The sequence below is a fragment of the Salvelinus alpinus genome, chromosome 17 (genome assembly GCF_045679555.1).
Source record: "Salvelinus alpinus chromosome 17, SLU_Salpinus.1, whole genome shotgun sequence".
NCBI classification, from domain to species: Eukaryota; Metazoa; Chordata; class Actinopteri; order Salmoniformes; family Salmonidae; genus Salvelinus; species Salvelinus alpinus.
This window is the reverse complement of record NC_092102.1, coordinates 30,182,091-30,200,165: the sequence shown is the minus strand read 5'-3', so window position 1 is coordinate 30,200,165 and position 18,075 is coordinate 30,182,091. Positions and strand designations below refer to the sequence as shown.

The following is an 18,075-nucleotide window of genomic DNA, read 5'->3' as shown; positions in this document are numbered from 1 at the left end:
GTTTCGAATAGGCATAGCTTGTTCATAATGCCTGAGATCCATAGAGCATGTAGGGGCGATGAAACAATGGAGGCCCATTCATTTAAATGGTTGTTAAATGGGCGGGGTGACTGTCAGGCAATGCAAGCATGGTCGAGGGAGCGTGAACAGGGCGGGAACTAAGTCGGGGAAAGGTTGAACTTTATTCAAATACTCTGCAATATGAACACTGGCGGCAGTAAACCCTACACCACCAGTGGTCGGTCAATAACAACAAAGCCCCATATCAGATTATTTTGAGTACATTAATGTGAGAGAAAAAAGTGAATGTATTGTTGTGTTAGATGGAGATCAAAGGGAAAAACCCTTCCATCTTGAAAGTTCACCTGAACAACATCCACAAAGAAGCAGTCAAACAATTTGACAAAGTCAGACAGCCACAAGAGCTAGCTGCTGCTTCGACAATGCAAATGGCAACCTCTTCCCTAGGACAACAGAGCAGAAACCTGGCAACCTCATTTCAATGAGTATAAAAAAAGAGAAGAAGCATTGGTTCAGTTATTTATTGAATCTGGCAAGTCCACAAGACTAGCCTCCCATGCCTAGGCTACTTTCTGTCCCTAATAGGGTTGGGTGGTATCCCGATTTTCATATCCTCATATCGTCCTCTCACACCAGGATTTATGGTATTACCGGCTTAGTACACAAGGGGCACCAAAAAATGCAAAAAGGATCATTGGGCATCTATTGCCAGAATGCTAACAAAATTAGCACATGTAATAGCGAATATCCATGGAGGCTGCTAGCTAAATATGCTAACGAGTGCAAACAAAAATAAACAAATTGCAAAGGCAGGCAATTCAGCTCATAAAGTTATACATGTATATAGGTAGGAGTTACCGAATGTCATTTCTGGTCACTTACATGCGAATGTGAATGAGAAACATTGCAAATTAACAAAGTGTTGATGCATGCTTGTCTGAACGAAGAACAGTACAGTGTGCACACTGTGTCTATGTGGAGTCTGGGAGTTGCTAGGGAAACGGGCTTGCCTGCTGTGCTTGGAGAAGATGGGGGAGGAGCAGACAGCCCCAGAACTGACAAGAAAAAAACGTAAGGAAATCAAACTGCAGTGGCAGCTGTACAGAATTCATCCAAAGGGCTTTAACTTCTCAAACACGGCAGGAATAATATTAATTCAGCCACTTGCTTAGATAACTAGCAAGTTAAACTTAGGGGTCGCTCTAATCTTTGGTAAAATGCAACATTAACTTTAAGCAAAACATTTGGAAATGTAGCTGATGATATTCTTTCTATGGTAAACATTAGCAATATCACAGTCATGCACAGGTTTTTTGCAAAAAAATACCTTGCTTTTTCATTGTAAGCTCATTTACTTGTATGGCTGCCAGCCAAATAGTGTTGCAATTCTGTTGTCATCTGATGACAATTAAGCTATTTTCTGCTGAATATGTTGCACTAATGCATTTTCTGTAAAGGACAACTATAGTTGCATGTCCCTGATCACTCGATTGAAGCAAAAAAACAATGACTTTCAATATAAAACGTGGCAAAATAATGTGATAGGTGATATGAAGAACGCAATCTGCTTTATCTCCCAACGTATTTCACAAGTGGATTGCAGGCATTTACTTAAAAGTAGCTACAAATATAAAAATGTATTGAAAAACTTCAACAACAAAAAAATCTTTGGTAAAAACCATCCTGTGGCTATTTCCAAATATCCCGGTATACGTTAAACCTAGTCCATAATACTACAACTGAAACTTAAAATAAAACAAACGAAAATAAATGTTTTTATAAAACTAAAACTTAATCAAGTCAGAATACTAACAAAGTCAACAGAATTATATATATATATATATTTTAAATGTATATAAATAAAAACAAATATAAAAACACAACTATAACAACCTTGGATCAGTCTTCTTCCACCTCTGTCTGTGTGTCTGAGTCCCACCAGAGGAGAGGTAGGGTCTGCCCCTGGCTCTACTGGCAGCTGAAGAGTGTCAGTCTCACACAAACTGTCTGTCAGACCCAGAACTTTGTTCCCACCTTCTGCCTCCCAGAACACCAGGCTGGCAGTTTGACTGCAGGTTGGGGCTAGAGACTGAAATCTGATCTGGGAACAGTCCTCAAATCCTCTCATGTCTGATTCTGGTGGACATTTCAAAGACTTCATAGACCAGACGGTTTTCAAAGGCTATGAGCTGTTTGGATTGGGCTCTGCGGATGTTGTTTTTTCTCTGCTGTATTTTCAGTGATTACCCTGTAGACTGACTCATCCTCTATTACATCCAAGTTGAAGCCATGACTAGCAGTGGTTTAACCATTGCCAAATTAATCTGTGCTCTATAGCAAACACAACCCCGGATGACATGTTGTTGCAGATACATGCTGGGATTTCTACACCTGATAAACCACAATGTAGACATAAGTCTGTACATGGCACATTCATGGAGCAGCAGTATTTCTACAGACAGTGTCAACTAACAGGGTGTGTTTAGTGTATGAATCAACAACCAGAAATTATGTCACCAGAGTGATGTTGAATTGGGCCTGTGGCATTATTACAGTATTTGATATTGCCTAAACGTTATATAAAGTGTGTTTATGGGATGTTAAACAGGGATAGTGGTTATGTACGTTTGTGTGTACTAACTGCTGAAACCATTAACTAAGGCATGTACCACTGGATATCATAAGGTGAATGCACCAACTTGTAAGTCGCTCTGGATAAGAGCGTCTGCTAAATGACTTAAATGTAAATGTACATTCTATTGGCACACATGTAGTTCAACTATGTAGTAATATAACTACATTTTGCAGTGGCTTGGCGGTAGTTGAACTAAATGCAAATATTGGTAAAGTTTTCAGTAGTTAATTACATGTTTGCCCTGTAGAGGTGTGTCTAACTACTGGACCTACATACTGCTTTTTTTGCAAAAATAAAATAATGGTGAAGTGGCCAAGAATTTATTACATTTTTCAGCATCAAACCTGCCCAATTGTCACTTGAAACAGTGTGAAATAGGCTAAATTACACATTCTGTTGACATCTGACACCAGAGTGATCTGTTCTTGCAATTTGTAGTCTGACATTTCAGATTTAGATATGATAATTTATCACAAAGTAGGTTGGATGTAGTGAACTACTTTTTCAAAGTACATTTAGTTAAGTAAACTATATATAGCTATAGGGTAGCTTAACTTCTTCCAGTGTGAAGTAATTGGTAGCTTGGTAAACTATATTTTCAGAGTAGCTTCCCAACACTATCTATAGGGGGACTTTCTCTGCCTGTAAGTATTTTTTAATTTACATTTTAGTAATTTATCAGCTTTTCCAGAGCGACCTTGCTTTGCTCAAGGGCACATGCCTTGCTCAAGGGCACATCGAAAGATTTTGCCCATAATTGTCTCTGGGCCTGTTTTAGTGTGTACATTTTATATTTACTTAACACAATGGAATAGGTAAGGTTGACCGAGTTGTATGGCCCAGCATATCACAATGCAACGTCATTACAGCATCCATATTAGGGAACCCCCTAGTTGTCAAAAAACACTCTAAAAGCCTTGTTCACGTTGCAGGCCTTAATGCTCAAATCTGTTTTGTTTTGGAATAATAATTGTCCAAACAGCAAGTTACAAGTGACCAAATCGGATTTGTGTGTGTGTGTGTTCAGACAACAGTAATTTGCTGACATGGCTATGCTAGTCATAGTAACAAAGGGTGGGTGAGCAGTGGTGAAGGCTGGTTGGTGGTGCTCGTGCTTCCTATCACTCAGAATATGTACCGTATGACAACAACACCTTCCATTGATGTTTCCCAGTTGCTTTGAATGTTCAAAATCAAAGTGTAAAGCCTCAACGAATAAGATGATCCAAATGTCAAAAGTCCTTTTTGATTAGCCACAGCAGTCAACTAGCTAGCTGTGTAGCTTTCAAGCTCATTCACTAATGTGTTTGTAAACAATTAATAAGCTAGTTAGCTACCACATGTTCTTGTCAAACTGTCAACAGGGTAGCTAGTAAGCAACAAGACATGTCAAATATCAGCCTAAAAACACTTGAGGGCAAATAAATCAGATTTGACTGTTCAGGCACAGGCATATTCAGGCTGACTGGCTCTCGTTCAGGCAAATGAGAAATAAGTGCACTCAGGCTATCGGGAAGGCCAAAGTTAGTTACTTTAAGGACCTCATTTAGCACCTCAGACTCAGTGACTGCCTGCAGGAATAAACCTTCTAGCGGGGCAGGGGAAAAAGTGGGAGAAGCATCGGGGATAGTTGAATTAGAAGGGGTGGGAGAGCAAGAAATTTTGGACAGGCAAGGAGGTATGGCTGAGTCAAATAGGAATCCTGACTTAATTAAGTGGTGATTAAAGAGCTCAGCCATGTGCTTCTTGTCAGTAACAATCACATCATCAACATTAAGGGACATGGGCAGCTGTGAGGAGGAGGGTTTATTATGCAGGTCTTTAACCGTTTCCCAGAACTTCTTGGGGTTAGACCCACAGAGAGAGAACTGAGAACTCCTAATTAATAAACAAATTAGGCACATTTGGGGAGTCTTGATACAACATTTTGAACAGAAATGCAATGGTTCATTGGATCAGTTTAAAACTTTGCACATACCCTGCTGCCATCTAGTGGCCAAAATCTAAATTCCACATGGGCTGGAATAATACATTCTGGCCTTTCTCTTGCATTTCAAAGATGATGATACAAAAAAACATACTAAAAATATATTTTTTTATTTGTATTATTATTTACCAGATCTAATGTGTTATGTTACATTTCCACAAACATCAAAGTGTTTCCTTTCAAATGGTGCATCAGGGCCAGAGCTACAGGCAGTAGGATTTGGGGATGTCATTTTAGGCGAAAATTGAAAAAAAGGGTCGGATCCTTAAGAGTTTAAACTTGACCCCAAAAAACCATCTGGGTCAGATGGTTTAGACCCTTTCTTCTTTAAGGTTGCTGACCCTATCATCGCCAAGCCTTTTTCCAACCTGTCTCTCCTTTCTGGGGAGGTCCCCATTGCTTGGAAGGCAGCCACAGTTTGTCCTTTATTTAAAAGGGGGATCAAGCTGATCCTAACTGTTATGGGCCTATTTCTATTTTGCCATGTTTATTAAAATTGTTGGAAAAACTTGTCAATAATCAACTGACTGGCTTTCTTGATGTCTATAGTATTCTCTCGGGTATGCAATCTGGTTTCCGCTCAGGTTATGGATGTGTCTCTGCAACCTTAAAGGTCCTCAATGATGTCACCGTTCCCCTTGATTCTAAACACTATTGTGCTGCTATTTTTATTGACTTGGCCAAAGCTTTTGATACGGTAGACCATTCCATTCTTGTGGGCCGTCTAAGGAGTATTGGTGTCTCTGATGGGTCTTTGGTCTGGTTTGCTAACTACCTCTCTCAAAGAGTGCAGTGTATAAAGTCAGAAAATCTGCTGTCTCAGCCACTGCCTGTCACCAAGGGAGTACCCCAAGGCTCGATCCTAGGCCCCACACTCTTCTTAATTTACATCAACAACATAGCTCAGGCAGTTGGAAGATCTCTTATCCATTTATATGCAGATGATACAGTCTTATACTCGGCTGGCCCCTCACTGGATTTTGTGTTAAATGCTCTACAACAAAGCTTTTTTAGTGTCCAACAAGCGTTCTCTGCCCTTAACCTTGTTCTGAACACCTCCAAAACAAAGGTCATGCGGTTTGGTAAGAAGAATGCCCCTCTTCCCGCCGGTGCTATTACTACCTCTGAGGGTTAAGAGCTTGAGGTAGTCACCTCATACAAGTACCTGGGAGTATGGCTAGACGGTGCACTGTCCTTCTCTCAGCACATATCAAAGGCAGGCTAAAGTTAAATCTAGACTTGGTTTCCTCTATCGTAATCGCTCCTCTTTCACCCCAGCTGCCAAGCTAACCCTGATTCAGATGACCATCCTACCCATGCTAGAATACAGAGACATAATTTATAGATCGGCAGGTAAGGGTGCTCTCAAGCGGCTAGATGTTCGTTAACATTCAGCCATCAGATTTTCCACCAATGCTCCTTATAGGACACATCACTGCACTCTATACTACTCTGTAAACTGGTCATCTCTGTATACCCATCGCAATACCCACTGGTTGATGCTTATTTATAAAACCCTCTTAGGCCTCACACCCCCCTATTTGAGATATCTACTACAGCCGTCATCCTCCACATACAACACCCATTCTGCCAGTCACATTCTGTTAAAGGTCCCCAAAGCACACACACCCCTGGGTCACTCCTCTTTTCAGTTCGCTGCAGCTAGCGACTGGAACGAGCTGCAGCAAACACTCAAACTGGACAGTTTTATCTCAATCTCTTCATTCAAAGACTCAATCATGGACACTCTTACTGACAGTTGTGGCTGCTTTGTGTGATGTATTGTTGTCTCTACCTTCTTGCCCTTTGTGCTGGTGTCTGTGCCCAATAATGTTTGTACCATGTTTTGTGCTGCTACTATGTTGTGTTGCTACCATGTTGTGTTGTTGTCCTAGGTCTCTCTTTATGTAGTGTTGTCTCTCTTGTTGTGATGTGTGTTTTGTCCTATATTTATATTTATATTGTATTTATTTTTTATTTTTTAATCCCAGGCCCCCGTCCCTGTAGGAGGCCTTTTGCCTTTTTGTAGGCCGTCATTGTAAATAAGAATTTGTTCTTAACTGACTTGCCTAGTTAAATAAAGATTAAATAAGAAAATTCAAGTCGCATGGCCAGGAATCAGATTTGTATCTGACTTCAAACCACCTACAAAAGTGGTTTGAAATGTGGGTTGAAACATCAACATCTTTTTGGCTGTTCAGACTGGGAAAAAAGAACAGATTCAAATCAGAGATGCAAAAAAAATGGGTTTGAGTCACTTCAAACTGTCGATATGATCAAGGCTTAACAGTCCTGATCTCCCTCCCACACTAGCTTGCCTGGCACCCAGGCTTCCTCAAAAGAGGTAAAATTATTGAAGGAGCCCCACCTGTTTAAGCTAAGCCCTGGTGGCTCCTAACAAGCAGTGACTGTAACCGATGTGCAATGCTGATTTTTAACGAGTTAAGGGCCTTAAGTGAAATGGCTGCAGCAGCTGGAGTTCCCATCACCCCCTGCTGCGTGGATAAAGAGGGTTTATGGGGGATTGGGTCCAACGGAGCCTCTCTAGCCTCGGTTAATGCTGCTGCCCATAAGTCTTTCCCACTAAAGCTGTGTTTACACAGGCAGACCAATTCTGAATTTTTTTCCACTAATTGGTCTTCTGACCAGTCACATCAGATCTTTTCACAAATCTTTTTCATAGGTGATCTGATTGGTCAAAGTCCCACTAAAAAAATATCAGAATTGAGCTGTCTCTGCAAACGCAGCCTATGTCCCTCCGACAATGTCACATTGTACAACTCTGGCATTTTGTTTCACACAGTGAAGAATGAGGACAGAATGGGCTGAGGTGTTTTACAGTTTCAGGGCAGGCTCTGTGGTTGTGTCTGTGCTCAGGTTGTCAAGGCGTTTATGTTTTTGGGTTGGGGTTGGGTTTATGAGACCATGTCTCTTGCTTCCCCGACAAAAAACAAAAAACAATTCTAAGCTTTTATACAGATGTTACCCTGGCAATTACGCTACAATAACATGCAAGAGCACCTTCATTGATAACAGGGCTGGGGGCTGGAGTTCGCCATCTAGGAGTTCAAAAATGAAATGCACCACAACCTACTGCACGTTTACACTCAAATGGGGCATGGGTAATTTTTACGCTCAAACGGGCCATGTCTAAAGTTTACACTCAAATAGGGCATACCTAATGTTTACACTCAAATGGGGTATTTGATTTACACTCAAGAACCATTTTATCCTAGACTCAATCTCTTTCAGACTCATTGGCTATGTTTACTCAGGCTGCCCGATTCTGATCTTTTTTTCACTAACTGGTCTTTTGACCAATCAGATCAGCTCTGAACCAAATCTGATGTGAAAAGATCTGATGTGATTGGTCAAAAGACCAATTAGTGAAAAATATATCAGATTTGGGCTGCCTGTGTAGACAAAGCCACTGAGATGTTACTCAGGGATAGTATTACAATTGATTTGGCATACTTCATTAGCCTGCTCCAACAACAGACAAAACATTGAACACTGCACTGCCAGATGACAAACAGACACACTCATACACAGAGCAGCCGCTGATCCCCGGACACAAATACGTCCTGCAAAGGCACGCACGCAAGCAAGCATCCTGTAGATTGATGAAAGCAGTCTGGTGTGTCTGTGTGATGCATGATTCCTGGCTCTGATCAGGACTCTCCTTCCTCTCTGACCTGACAGAACTAATCTCTACCACTGGACCACTGGACCACAACCCCCATACACCCACTCCCTACAACAACACCCCACATCCCCACACCCACACCCTTGCCCACAACTCTCACAGCCTTAAAAAGCAACAAATCCCTTTGAAAACGGCCTATGTAATATCAATATTAGTCAGAAACAGTTATTCTAGTGTCAAAATTGACTTCAAAGTGTAAACAGGATAAGTTTGGTCCTAAAGTCAATCTAGTCTAAAATGGAGTTTGGAACACCCGTGTGTCACAATGGGTAAATTAAGGTTGGGTTTTGATTTGACGATGTACATTTGACCACTAACCTGAGGTGAACAGCTGCGGTGATTGTTCTCTATCCAATAGCATAGACAGTGAGGCAGACCTGCTCAGCAGCCCGACTTTGTTTACATAAGACAAAATGCTAAAAAAAATTACTTGAGAAATACTGCACCAAACACCTTAGTTAGATTTACAATTGCCAACTGAAACATTCTCAGCAAAAACTTCATTTAATCACAGATTTCCTATATTATCTTAGACTCATTCAGGGAATTTTGAGGAAGTGAAATATGCTTCCGTGTCTACAGTGTCTCAAGGGGGACAAGCATCATTAACCAAACATGGAATTGGTCAGGAAACACACCTCCAAGACGGAAGTCTTGTTTTTCTAATTAGCAACAGAAAATCATATGTGCCAATCTGCTTGTTCATTGGCTCATTAAACCATTCCCCACCCCTATCGGCCCACAAACTTACTACACCACAAACCCACCACAACTATTTTCTACATTGTAGAATAATAGTGAAGACATCAAAACTATGAAATAACACATATGGAATCATGTTGTAACCAAAAAAGTGTTAAACAAATCAAAATATATTTTATTTTTGAGATTCTTCAAAGTAGCCACCTAGATGACAGCTTTGCACACTCTGGCATTCTCGCAACCAGCTTCATGATGTAGTCACCTGGAATGCATTTCAATTAACAGGTGTGCCTTGTTAACCTTTCTAGGACACACGTTCTGCTAGCGAAACCCATCGACAATATTCTGCTGAAAAGGCAGCGCGGGAAATTAAAAAATATTATTTTGAAATATCTAACTTTCACACATTAACACGTCCAATACAGCAAATGAAAGATAAACATCTTGTTAATCTACCCATCGTGTCTGATTTTATAAATGCTTTACAGCGAAAACACAACATATGATTATGTTAGATCACCGCCAAGTCCAAAAAACACACAGCCATTTTCCCAGCCAAAGATAGGAGTCACAAAAAGCAGAAATAGAGATAAAATGTATCACTAACCTTTGATGATCTTCATCAGATGACACTCATAGGACATGATGTTACACAATACATGTATGTTTTGTTCGATAATGTGCATATTTATATCCAAAAATCTCAGTTTACATTGGCGCCATGTTCAGAAATGCCTCCAAAATATCCGGAGAAATTGTAGAGAGCCACATCAAATAACAGAAATACTCATCATAAACCTTGATGAAAGATACATGTTTTATATAGAATTAAAGATACACTTGTTCTTAATGCAACCGCTGTGTCAGATTTCAAAAAAACCTTACGGAAATAGTAAACCATGCAATAATCTGAGGCGCTCAGATAGAAACAACATTTCTCCGCCATGTTGGAGTCAACAGAAATACGAAATTACATCATAAATATTCCCTTACCTTTGATGATCTTCATCAGAATGCACTCCCAGGAATCCTAGTTCCACAATAAATTGTTGTTTTGTTCGATAATGTCCATTATTTATGTCCAAGTAGCTACTTTTGTTAGCACATTTAGTACACATATCCAAACGCTCGCGCAGGTCCAGGCGAACTTCGGACGAAAACTTCAAAAAGTTATTACAGGTCAAATAATCTTGTCAAACTAAGTATAGAATCAATCTTTAGGATGTTGTTATCATAAATATTCAATAACGTTCCACCGGAGAATTCCTTTGTGTCTATAGAAGTAATGGAACGCAAGTCGATATCATGTGGAATGCGCGTGACCAGGACCTGGCACTCTGCCAGACCACTGACTCAAACAGCTCTCATCCGGCTCAACATCACAGTAGAAGCTTCATTCAACGTTCTACAGACTGTTGACATCTAGTGGAAGGCGTAGGAAGTGCAAACAGATCCATATCCCACAGGGATTTCAATAGGTGATGAGTTGAAAATCGACCAGCCTCAGAATTTCCACTTCCTGTTTGGATTTTTTCTCAGGTTTTTGCCTGCCATATGAGTTCTGTTATACTCACAGATATCATTCAAACAGTTTTAGAAACGTCAGTGTGTTTTCTATCCAAAAGTAATAATAATATGCATATATTAGCATCTGGGACAGAGTAGGAGGCAGTTCACTCCGGGCACGCTATTCATCCAAAGTGAAAATGCTGCCCCTATCCCTAAAAAGTTAAACACTTATTTGTAGAATTTCTTTCCTTCTTAATGCGTTTGAGCCAATCAGTTGTGTTGTGACAAGGTAGGGGTGGTATACAGAAGATTGCCCTATTTGGTAAAAGACCAAGTCCATATTATGGCAAGAACAGCTAAACTAAGCAAAGAAAAATGACAGTCCATCATTACCTTAAGAAATGAAGGTCAGTCAATCTGGAAAATTTCTAGAACTTTGAAAGTTTCTTCATGTGCAGTCGCAAAAACCATCAAGCATTATGATGAAACTGGCTCTCATGAGGACCGCCACAAGAAAGAGTAGGTGAACGGATGATCTCCGCATGTGTGGTTCCCACCGTGAAGCATGGAGGAGGATGTGTGATGGTGTGGGAGTGCTTTGCTGGTAACACTGTCTGTGATTTATTTAGAATTCAAGGCACACTTAACCAGCACGGCTACCACAGCATTCTGCAGCGATACGCCATCCCATCTGGTTTGCACTTAGTGGGACTGTCATTTGATTTTCAACATGACAATGACCCAACACACCTCCAGGCTGTTTAAGGGCTATTTGACCAAGAAGGAGAGTGAATGAGTGCTGCATCAGATGACCTGCCCTCCACAATCACTCGACTTCAACCCAATTGAGATGGTTTGGGATGAGTTGAATCGCAGAGTGAAGGAAAAGCAGCCAACAAGTGCTCAGCATACAGTATGTGGGAACTCCTTCAAGACTGTTGGAAAAGCATTCGAGGTGAAGCTGGTTGAGAGAATGCCAAGAGTGTGCAAAGCTGTCATCAAGGCAAAGGGTGGCTACTTTAAAGAATTTCAAATATATATTTGGATTTGTTTAACACTTTTTTGGTTACTACATGATTCCATATGTGTTATTTCATAGTTTTGATGTCTTCACTATTAATCTACAATGGAGAAAATAGTAAAAATAAAGAAAAACCCTGAGTAGGTGTGTCCAAACTTTTGACTGGTATTGTATGTTAAATACACTTACACCGCATGCAGGAGAGCTCATTAAATAAGACATAAATACAACATTTAAATTAGGCTCTTCCCTGTGAAAGAGACCCGCCAATGAGTTACAAACCACACGTCATCGACATTGGAAGTCTCACTTTATGTTGTAGTCTAAGATTGACATTTTCAACACAAAGCATGTCAAAACTACTGTTTTGTTCTTTAAACTATTGCTGATAGTAACTGTGAGACGGAGCTTCAGAAAGATCTAAAAATTGGCAAAAACAAATGGCATTTTGTCAGTAACATTTTTCATTGTTTTATTCATATTCACTGTTATTTTTAATTTAGTTACTCAACAATCCTATTTTTCATAGTTGTGTGCCGTAAGCTATTGTGTTGTGTGGAGCAGTGTATTTTCCCTTTTGATGAAAAATACTGTGTTAATGCCATCTTTATAACCAATCAGAATGAGATCTGGTACTGTATAGTGAACCACTCAAACCAGGGCAGACCTACAGTAATCCAATCATCAATAGTCATCAACTCCCCATTCTTGTCTATTTGAGCTAAGCCCTGCGACACTCTCTCCGTCACATCTGGTCGGTCTAACATACGATCAGAAACAATATTTGGAGAGAAAGGAGAGGAGGCCAAGAGGCTAATAATTGCTCTCACTCTCCCCCCTCCCCTACAACCAGTGCCCGTGGAAGGAGAGCTTCCAGTGAAGTATGTTAGTGAAACATTGTATTTTAACAACGGAGACAGAAATCCTGTATTTAAATAAAGAACCAGTGTTTACAAAGCACCAGCAGAACATTCAGCCAGCGCCAACGACCCTTTTTATTTTCCTTCCTTTGTCAGGAGTGAGAAGTACACCTACGACACACAAAGGAATGGTGGGAACTGGAGTCTAGCTGATAATACAAAGCAACAAACAGGCCTTTTCTCTGTTGAACGATCAACAATCGTCTCATGGCTACTTCCAGTTAAAGCAATTGTCTTGTGTGTTGTTATGGCTGGTTGAGTGATGCTTGTGTGTTGTTATGGCTGGTTGAGTGATGGTTGTGTGTTGTTATGGCTGGTTGAGTGATGGTTGTGTGATGGTTGTGTGTTGTTATGGCTGGTTGAGTGATGGTTGTGTGAGTGTGCTTGTGTGTTGTTATGGCTGGTTGAGTGATGGTTGTGTGAGTGTGCTTGTGTGTTGTTATGGCTGGTTGAGTGATGGTTGTGTGTTGTTATGGCTGGTTGAGTGATGGTTGTGTGTTGTTATGGCTGGTTGAGTGATGCTTGTGTGTTGTTATGGCTGGTTGAGTGATGGTTGTGTGAGTGTGCTTGTGTGTTGTTATGGCTGGTTGAGTGATGGTTGTGTGTTGTTATGGCTGGTTGAGTGATGGTTGTGTGTTGTTATGGCTGGTTGAGTGATGGTTGTGTGTTGTTATGGCTGGTTGAGTGATGGTTGTGTGAGTGTGCTTGTGTGTTGTTATGGCTGTTATTTGCTGTTGTGAATCATTTGCAGGGTGATGGGATTACACTGCTAAAAATAACGGTGCTTTGGGGTTTGGGGTTCTTTAAATCACTTTTTGACTGTATATGAAGTGTGCCATAGGACCATTGTTATCTAGCAGTGTAGGATGTGTTGAGGTGCAGGGTAAGGCAAAGGCTCCGGAAATGCAGTTTTAAGGGGTACAGAGCGAAGAACACAGAAGCAGTCACAGAATGGGTAACATGGAATGGGCTCAATGACCTAAGAGAAATGAGTGCAATGTTGGGTTGAAGGTGATCAGCTGTAGCAGTCCAACACACACACTATTTGCAGCATGTTACAGTCAATCCATAGTCATACAGAGACATTGACGTTGCAAGAGTGCGTGGAGAGGAGAAGGGGTCCCCTGGTGAAAACAGTTGAGGGTTTTTCATGAAGCAAATGAGAGTTGATGAGTGCCATGAGTCCCTGTCTCTCTCTTTCTCCTCCTCCCTTCTGCATCCACATCAGTCTCAACCCTTAACACTACAGCCTGTTGGCAGTATATCTTCCTACAATACATATCACTACCACCTCTTCCTTCTCTCATTCATCATGTCATGTAGTCCTTCTCTCAGTCCTTCTCTTTTTCCTCCCTCCATCTGTTTCTCCCTCCCCTCTACGGCTGTCGGTTACTGACGTCCCGCGGCGTCCGGTTGCGTTCCCCGGAGCCCTTATTGCGGGTCTTGCGCGCACTATCCTGTGCCTGCCGGTACTTGTCTAGCATGCTCTTGTGTTTACGCCGCAGCTTGTCGTTGCACCACATCCTCTCACAGTACTCCTCCACGTGCGGCAGGTTGGACGGGCCGATCAGCTGCATGATGTCCTTGAACCAGGGGCGTGGGTGGCTGAGGGGGTTGGTGCTCCTGTAAGCATGGCAGGGAGGCCAGGACCGGTACCCCTTCACCCCGAGGGGACCTTCGAAGGGGGTGTCGTCACGGGCCAGCAGCTCACTCAGTGTGTTCCCCTGCAGGACCTCCAGGGAGAGGTGGGTGAGGGTCTGGGTGAAGCCGTGCTCACGGGAGAGACACACATACACACCCTCATCCTGACGGAAAACACGGCGGAAGAGCAGGCCCTGCTCCAAACGCATCACTCGGTCATCCAGCTTCACCTGCAGGGAGAAAGGGAGGGAGGGTGAGGGAGGGAGGAAGAGAAGGGAAATAACAAGAGAGAGATATGGAGGGAGAACGGAAGGGATTGAGAAGGGGAGATAGGAAGGCAAGAGGGGAACATATAGGGGTAAAAAAATAACAGAAAAAATAAAGAGGGGCAAAGTGGTAGTGAGATGGAGGGATGAGGGGATGCAAAGTGGATGAGGTATGGCACAGAGAGGGGGGAGGGGTCAAAGTTGAGTTTTTGTGCTGTTTTCTCAGCTTGGAAGGCTAAGAAGAATTTTGCCATGAAATTCAGCAGTAGTTTTTTGTATTTGTGCCAAAGCATACAGGGCAGCCTGGTTTCTCCAATTGACAGCTGAGAGCCAGGTTTATTTGGTGGGAAATAGAAAGCTGCTCTAATGTCTTAATACGTACATGCTTGACTGAAACACTCCATTAAGCCTAGAGGAACCATAAAGAGACCCTGGCATTGAGGAAACAGGCACTTTACTGTACATCCAACAGAGCGCTAGAGCGAGCGGTCTCTCTCTCCCTCCCTCCCTCCATTGATCCATCTATCTCACCTCTTCCTTGCGGTCGTCTCGTTGGAGCAGCCATGTAACAGTGGCCTGGGGGGAGCGGGGGATACACTCCAGGAAGGTGCTGTTGTTCTCTGTCCCGTATACAACTCTGTCTTCTGTTACGTCCAGCTCCTCCACTGTAGCACAGCAGACACAACATTAGAATATGTACACTTAGAAAGGTGATCTTCAGAGTATGGTGTGTTCTCAGTAGGCCCTGTGACTTTGGTCATGTCATCTTCAGCTATGGTAGACACGAAATCTCCCTTTTTAGTGCCCTTATTCAATGTCAGTGTAATGCAATCCAACCCTAAGGAACTTCTAGACCTGGCAGAGAACTTTCACCACCCCTCACACACACATTCAGGTGAGCAAACACACATTCTCCGCCCCTCTGACTGCTACACCCTTCCTTCTTTTGTTCCCCCTCTCTCTCCCCTTCTGTTCCCCTCTCACACGTTGACAAACCGACAGGAATCTGTCTTATTCTCAGCACAGGCGTGTCAAGGTTCAGTGAAGCTTCTCCATAAATATAACCTAGTTTCCATTACTTGGTAAATTAAAAGGTTTTTCAAATGAAGACCCTCTCATTCAGCCCACGGCTTGTGTATGATGTAATTTCTTACGCACACATACCGGTAATGCTGTATATTTCAACTGTACCATAGCATATGTTTCATACCTATAAGATACAGACAAGGAACCCAAACACAGCACAATTTGTGTATATTTGTGATAATCTGTGTTACAGTATATGTCTGTGTACAGTATATACACAAGTGTGTTGTTTTAAGATAAAGCATGTGTTTCATGTTGCTATCACTCTGGCTCCCAACAGAGGGATGCACATTTTACACAGGGACCTGACACCTCAGTCAACCACAGCTTGTGTTCTATCAGATAACAACTTCGCTCTAGACCTGACACAGGGCTATACAATATAAACTACACATGATTTACACTTCCCTCTACAGTCATAGCCAAAAGTTTTGAGAATGACACAAATATTAATTTTCACAAAGTCTGCTGCTTCAGTGTCTTTAAATATTTTTGTCAGATGTTACTATGGAATACTGAAGTATAATTACAAGCATTTCGTAAGTGTCAAAGGCTTTTATTGACAATTACATTGTCACGCCCTGGCCTTAGTTATCTTTGTTTTCTTTATTATTTTAGGTCAGGGTGTGACATGGGGGATGTTTGTGTGTTTTTGTCTAGTCGAGGGTGTTTGTAGTGTCTAGGGGGTTTTGGTAGAGTTTATGGGGTTGTGTTCAGTGTAGGTGTCTAGGTATGTCTATGGTTGCCTGAGTGGTTCTCAATCAGAGACAGCTGTCTATCATTGTCTCTGATTGGGAGCCATATTTAAGGCAGCCATAGGCATTAGACAGGTTGTGGGTAATTGTCTATGTCTAAACGTATGTTGCATGTGTGCACGTAAGTTTTGTAGCTTCACGGTCGTTTGTTGTTTTTGTTAGTTTGTAAAAGTGTTTCGTGTTCATCTTCGTCAATAAAAAGGAAGATGTATTCATATCACGCTGCGCCTTGGTCCACTCATTCACCTCAAGATTGTGAGTGAGCCCACTCCTTTGGCTGAGAAGCAACCCCACACATGAATGGTCTCAGGATGCTTTACTGTTGGCATGACACAGGACTGATGGTAGCGCTCACCTTGTCTTCTCCGGACAAGCTTTTTTCCGGATGCCCCAAACAATCGGAAAGGGGATTCATCAGAGAAAATGACTTTACCCCAGTCCTCAGCAGTCCAATCCCTGTACCCTTTGCAGAATATCAGTCTGTCCCTGATGTTTTTCCTGGAGAAGTGGCTTCTTTGCGGCCCTTCTTGACACCAGGCCATCCTTCAAAAGTCTTTGCATAACTGTGCGTGCAGATGCACTCACACCTGCCTGCTGCCATGCCTGAGCAAGCTCTGTACTGGTGGTGCCCCGATCCCGCAGCTCAATCAACTTTAGGAGACGGTCCTGGCTCTTTCTGGACTTTCTTGGGCGCCCTGAAGCCTTCTTCACAACAATTGAACCGCTCTCCTTGAAGTTCTTGATGATCCGATAAATGGTTGATTTAGGTGCAATCTTACTGGCAGCAATATCCTTGACTGTGAAGCCCTTTTTGTGCAAAGCAATGATGACGGCACGTGTTTCCTTGCAAGTAACCATGGTTGACAGAGGATGAACAATGATTCCAAGCACCACCCTCCTTTTGAAGCTTCCAGTCTGTTATTCGAACACAATCAGCATGACAGAGTGATCTCCAGCCTTGTCCTCGTCAACAGTCACACCTGTGTTAACCTTTCTAGGACACACGTTCCGCTAGCGGAACCCCCCCACAACATTCCGCTGAAAAGGCAGCGAAATTCTAAAATATTTTTTAGAAATATGTAACTTTCACACATTAACAAGTCCAATACAGCAAATGAAAGATAAACATCTTGTTAATCTACCCATCCTGTCCGATTTAAGAAATGCTTTACAGCGAAAACACAACATATGATTATGTTAGATCACCACCAAGTTCAAAAAACACAGCCATTTTCCCAGCCAAAGATAGGAGTCACAAAAACAGAAATAGAGATAAAATTAATCAGTAACCTTTGATGATCTTCATCAGATGACACTCATAGGACATCATGTTACACAATACATGTATTTTTTGTTCGATAATGTGCATATTTATATCCAAAATGCTTCCAAAATATACGGAGAAATTGCAGAGCCACGTCAAATAACAGAAATACTCATAAACCTTGATGAAAGATACATGTTTTATATAGAATTAAAGATACACTTGTTCTTAATGCAACCGCTGTGTCAGATTTCAAAAAAACTTTATGGAAAAAGCACACCATGCAATAATCTGAGACGGCGCTCAAATATAAATAAAATTTCTCTGCCATGTTGGAGTCAACAGAAATACGAAATTACATCATAAATATTCCCTTACCTTTGATTATCTTCATCAGAATGCATTCCCAGGAATCCTAGTTCGACAATAAATTGTTGTTTTGTTCGATAATGTCAATTATTTATGTCCAAATAGCTACTTTTGCTAGCGCGTTTAGTACACATATCCAAACGCTCGTGCAAGTGACGCATAACGTCGGACGAAAACTTCAAAACGTTATATC

General features: G+C 41.8%; 1 protein-coding gene across 1 annotated transcript in view; it reads right to left on the bottom strand.

Annotated features, from left to right (window-relative positions):
* Window positions 1–528: 528 nt before the first annotated feature.
* LOC139542722 (semaphorin-3G-like) overlaps window positions 529–18,075 on the bottom strand; it is a 77,838-nt gene continuing 60,291 nt past the window's right edge. The window contains exons 15-16 of the mRNA XM_071348496.1: window positions 14,940–15,073; window positions 529–14,372 (exon numbers count right to left, since the gene is read on the bottom strand). Of these exons, the coding sequence (XP_071204597.1) occupies window positions 13,878–14,372; window positions 14,940–15,073 (629 nt within the window). The 3' untranslated portion in view covers window positions 529–13,877. The remainder of the gene's footprint in view (window positions 14,373–14,939; window positions 15,074–18,075) is intronic.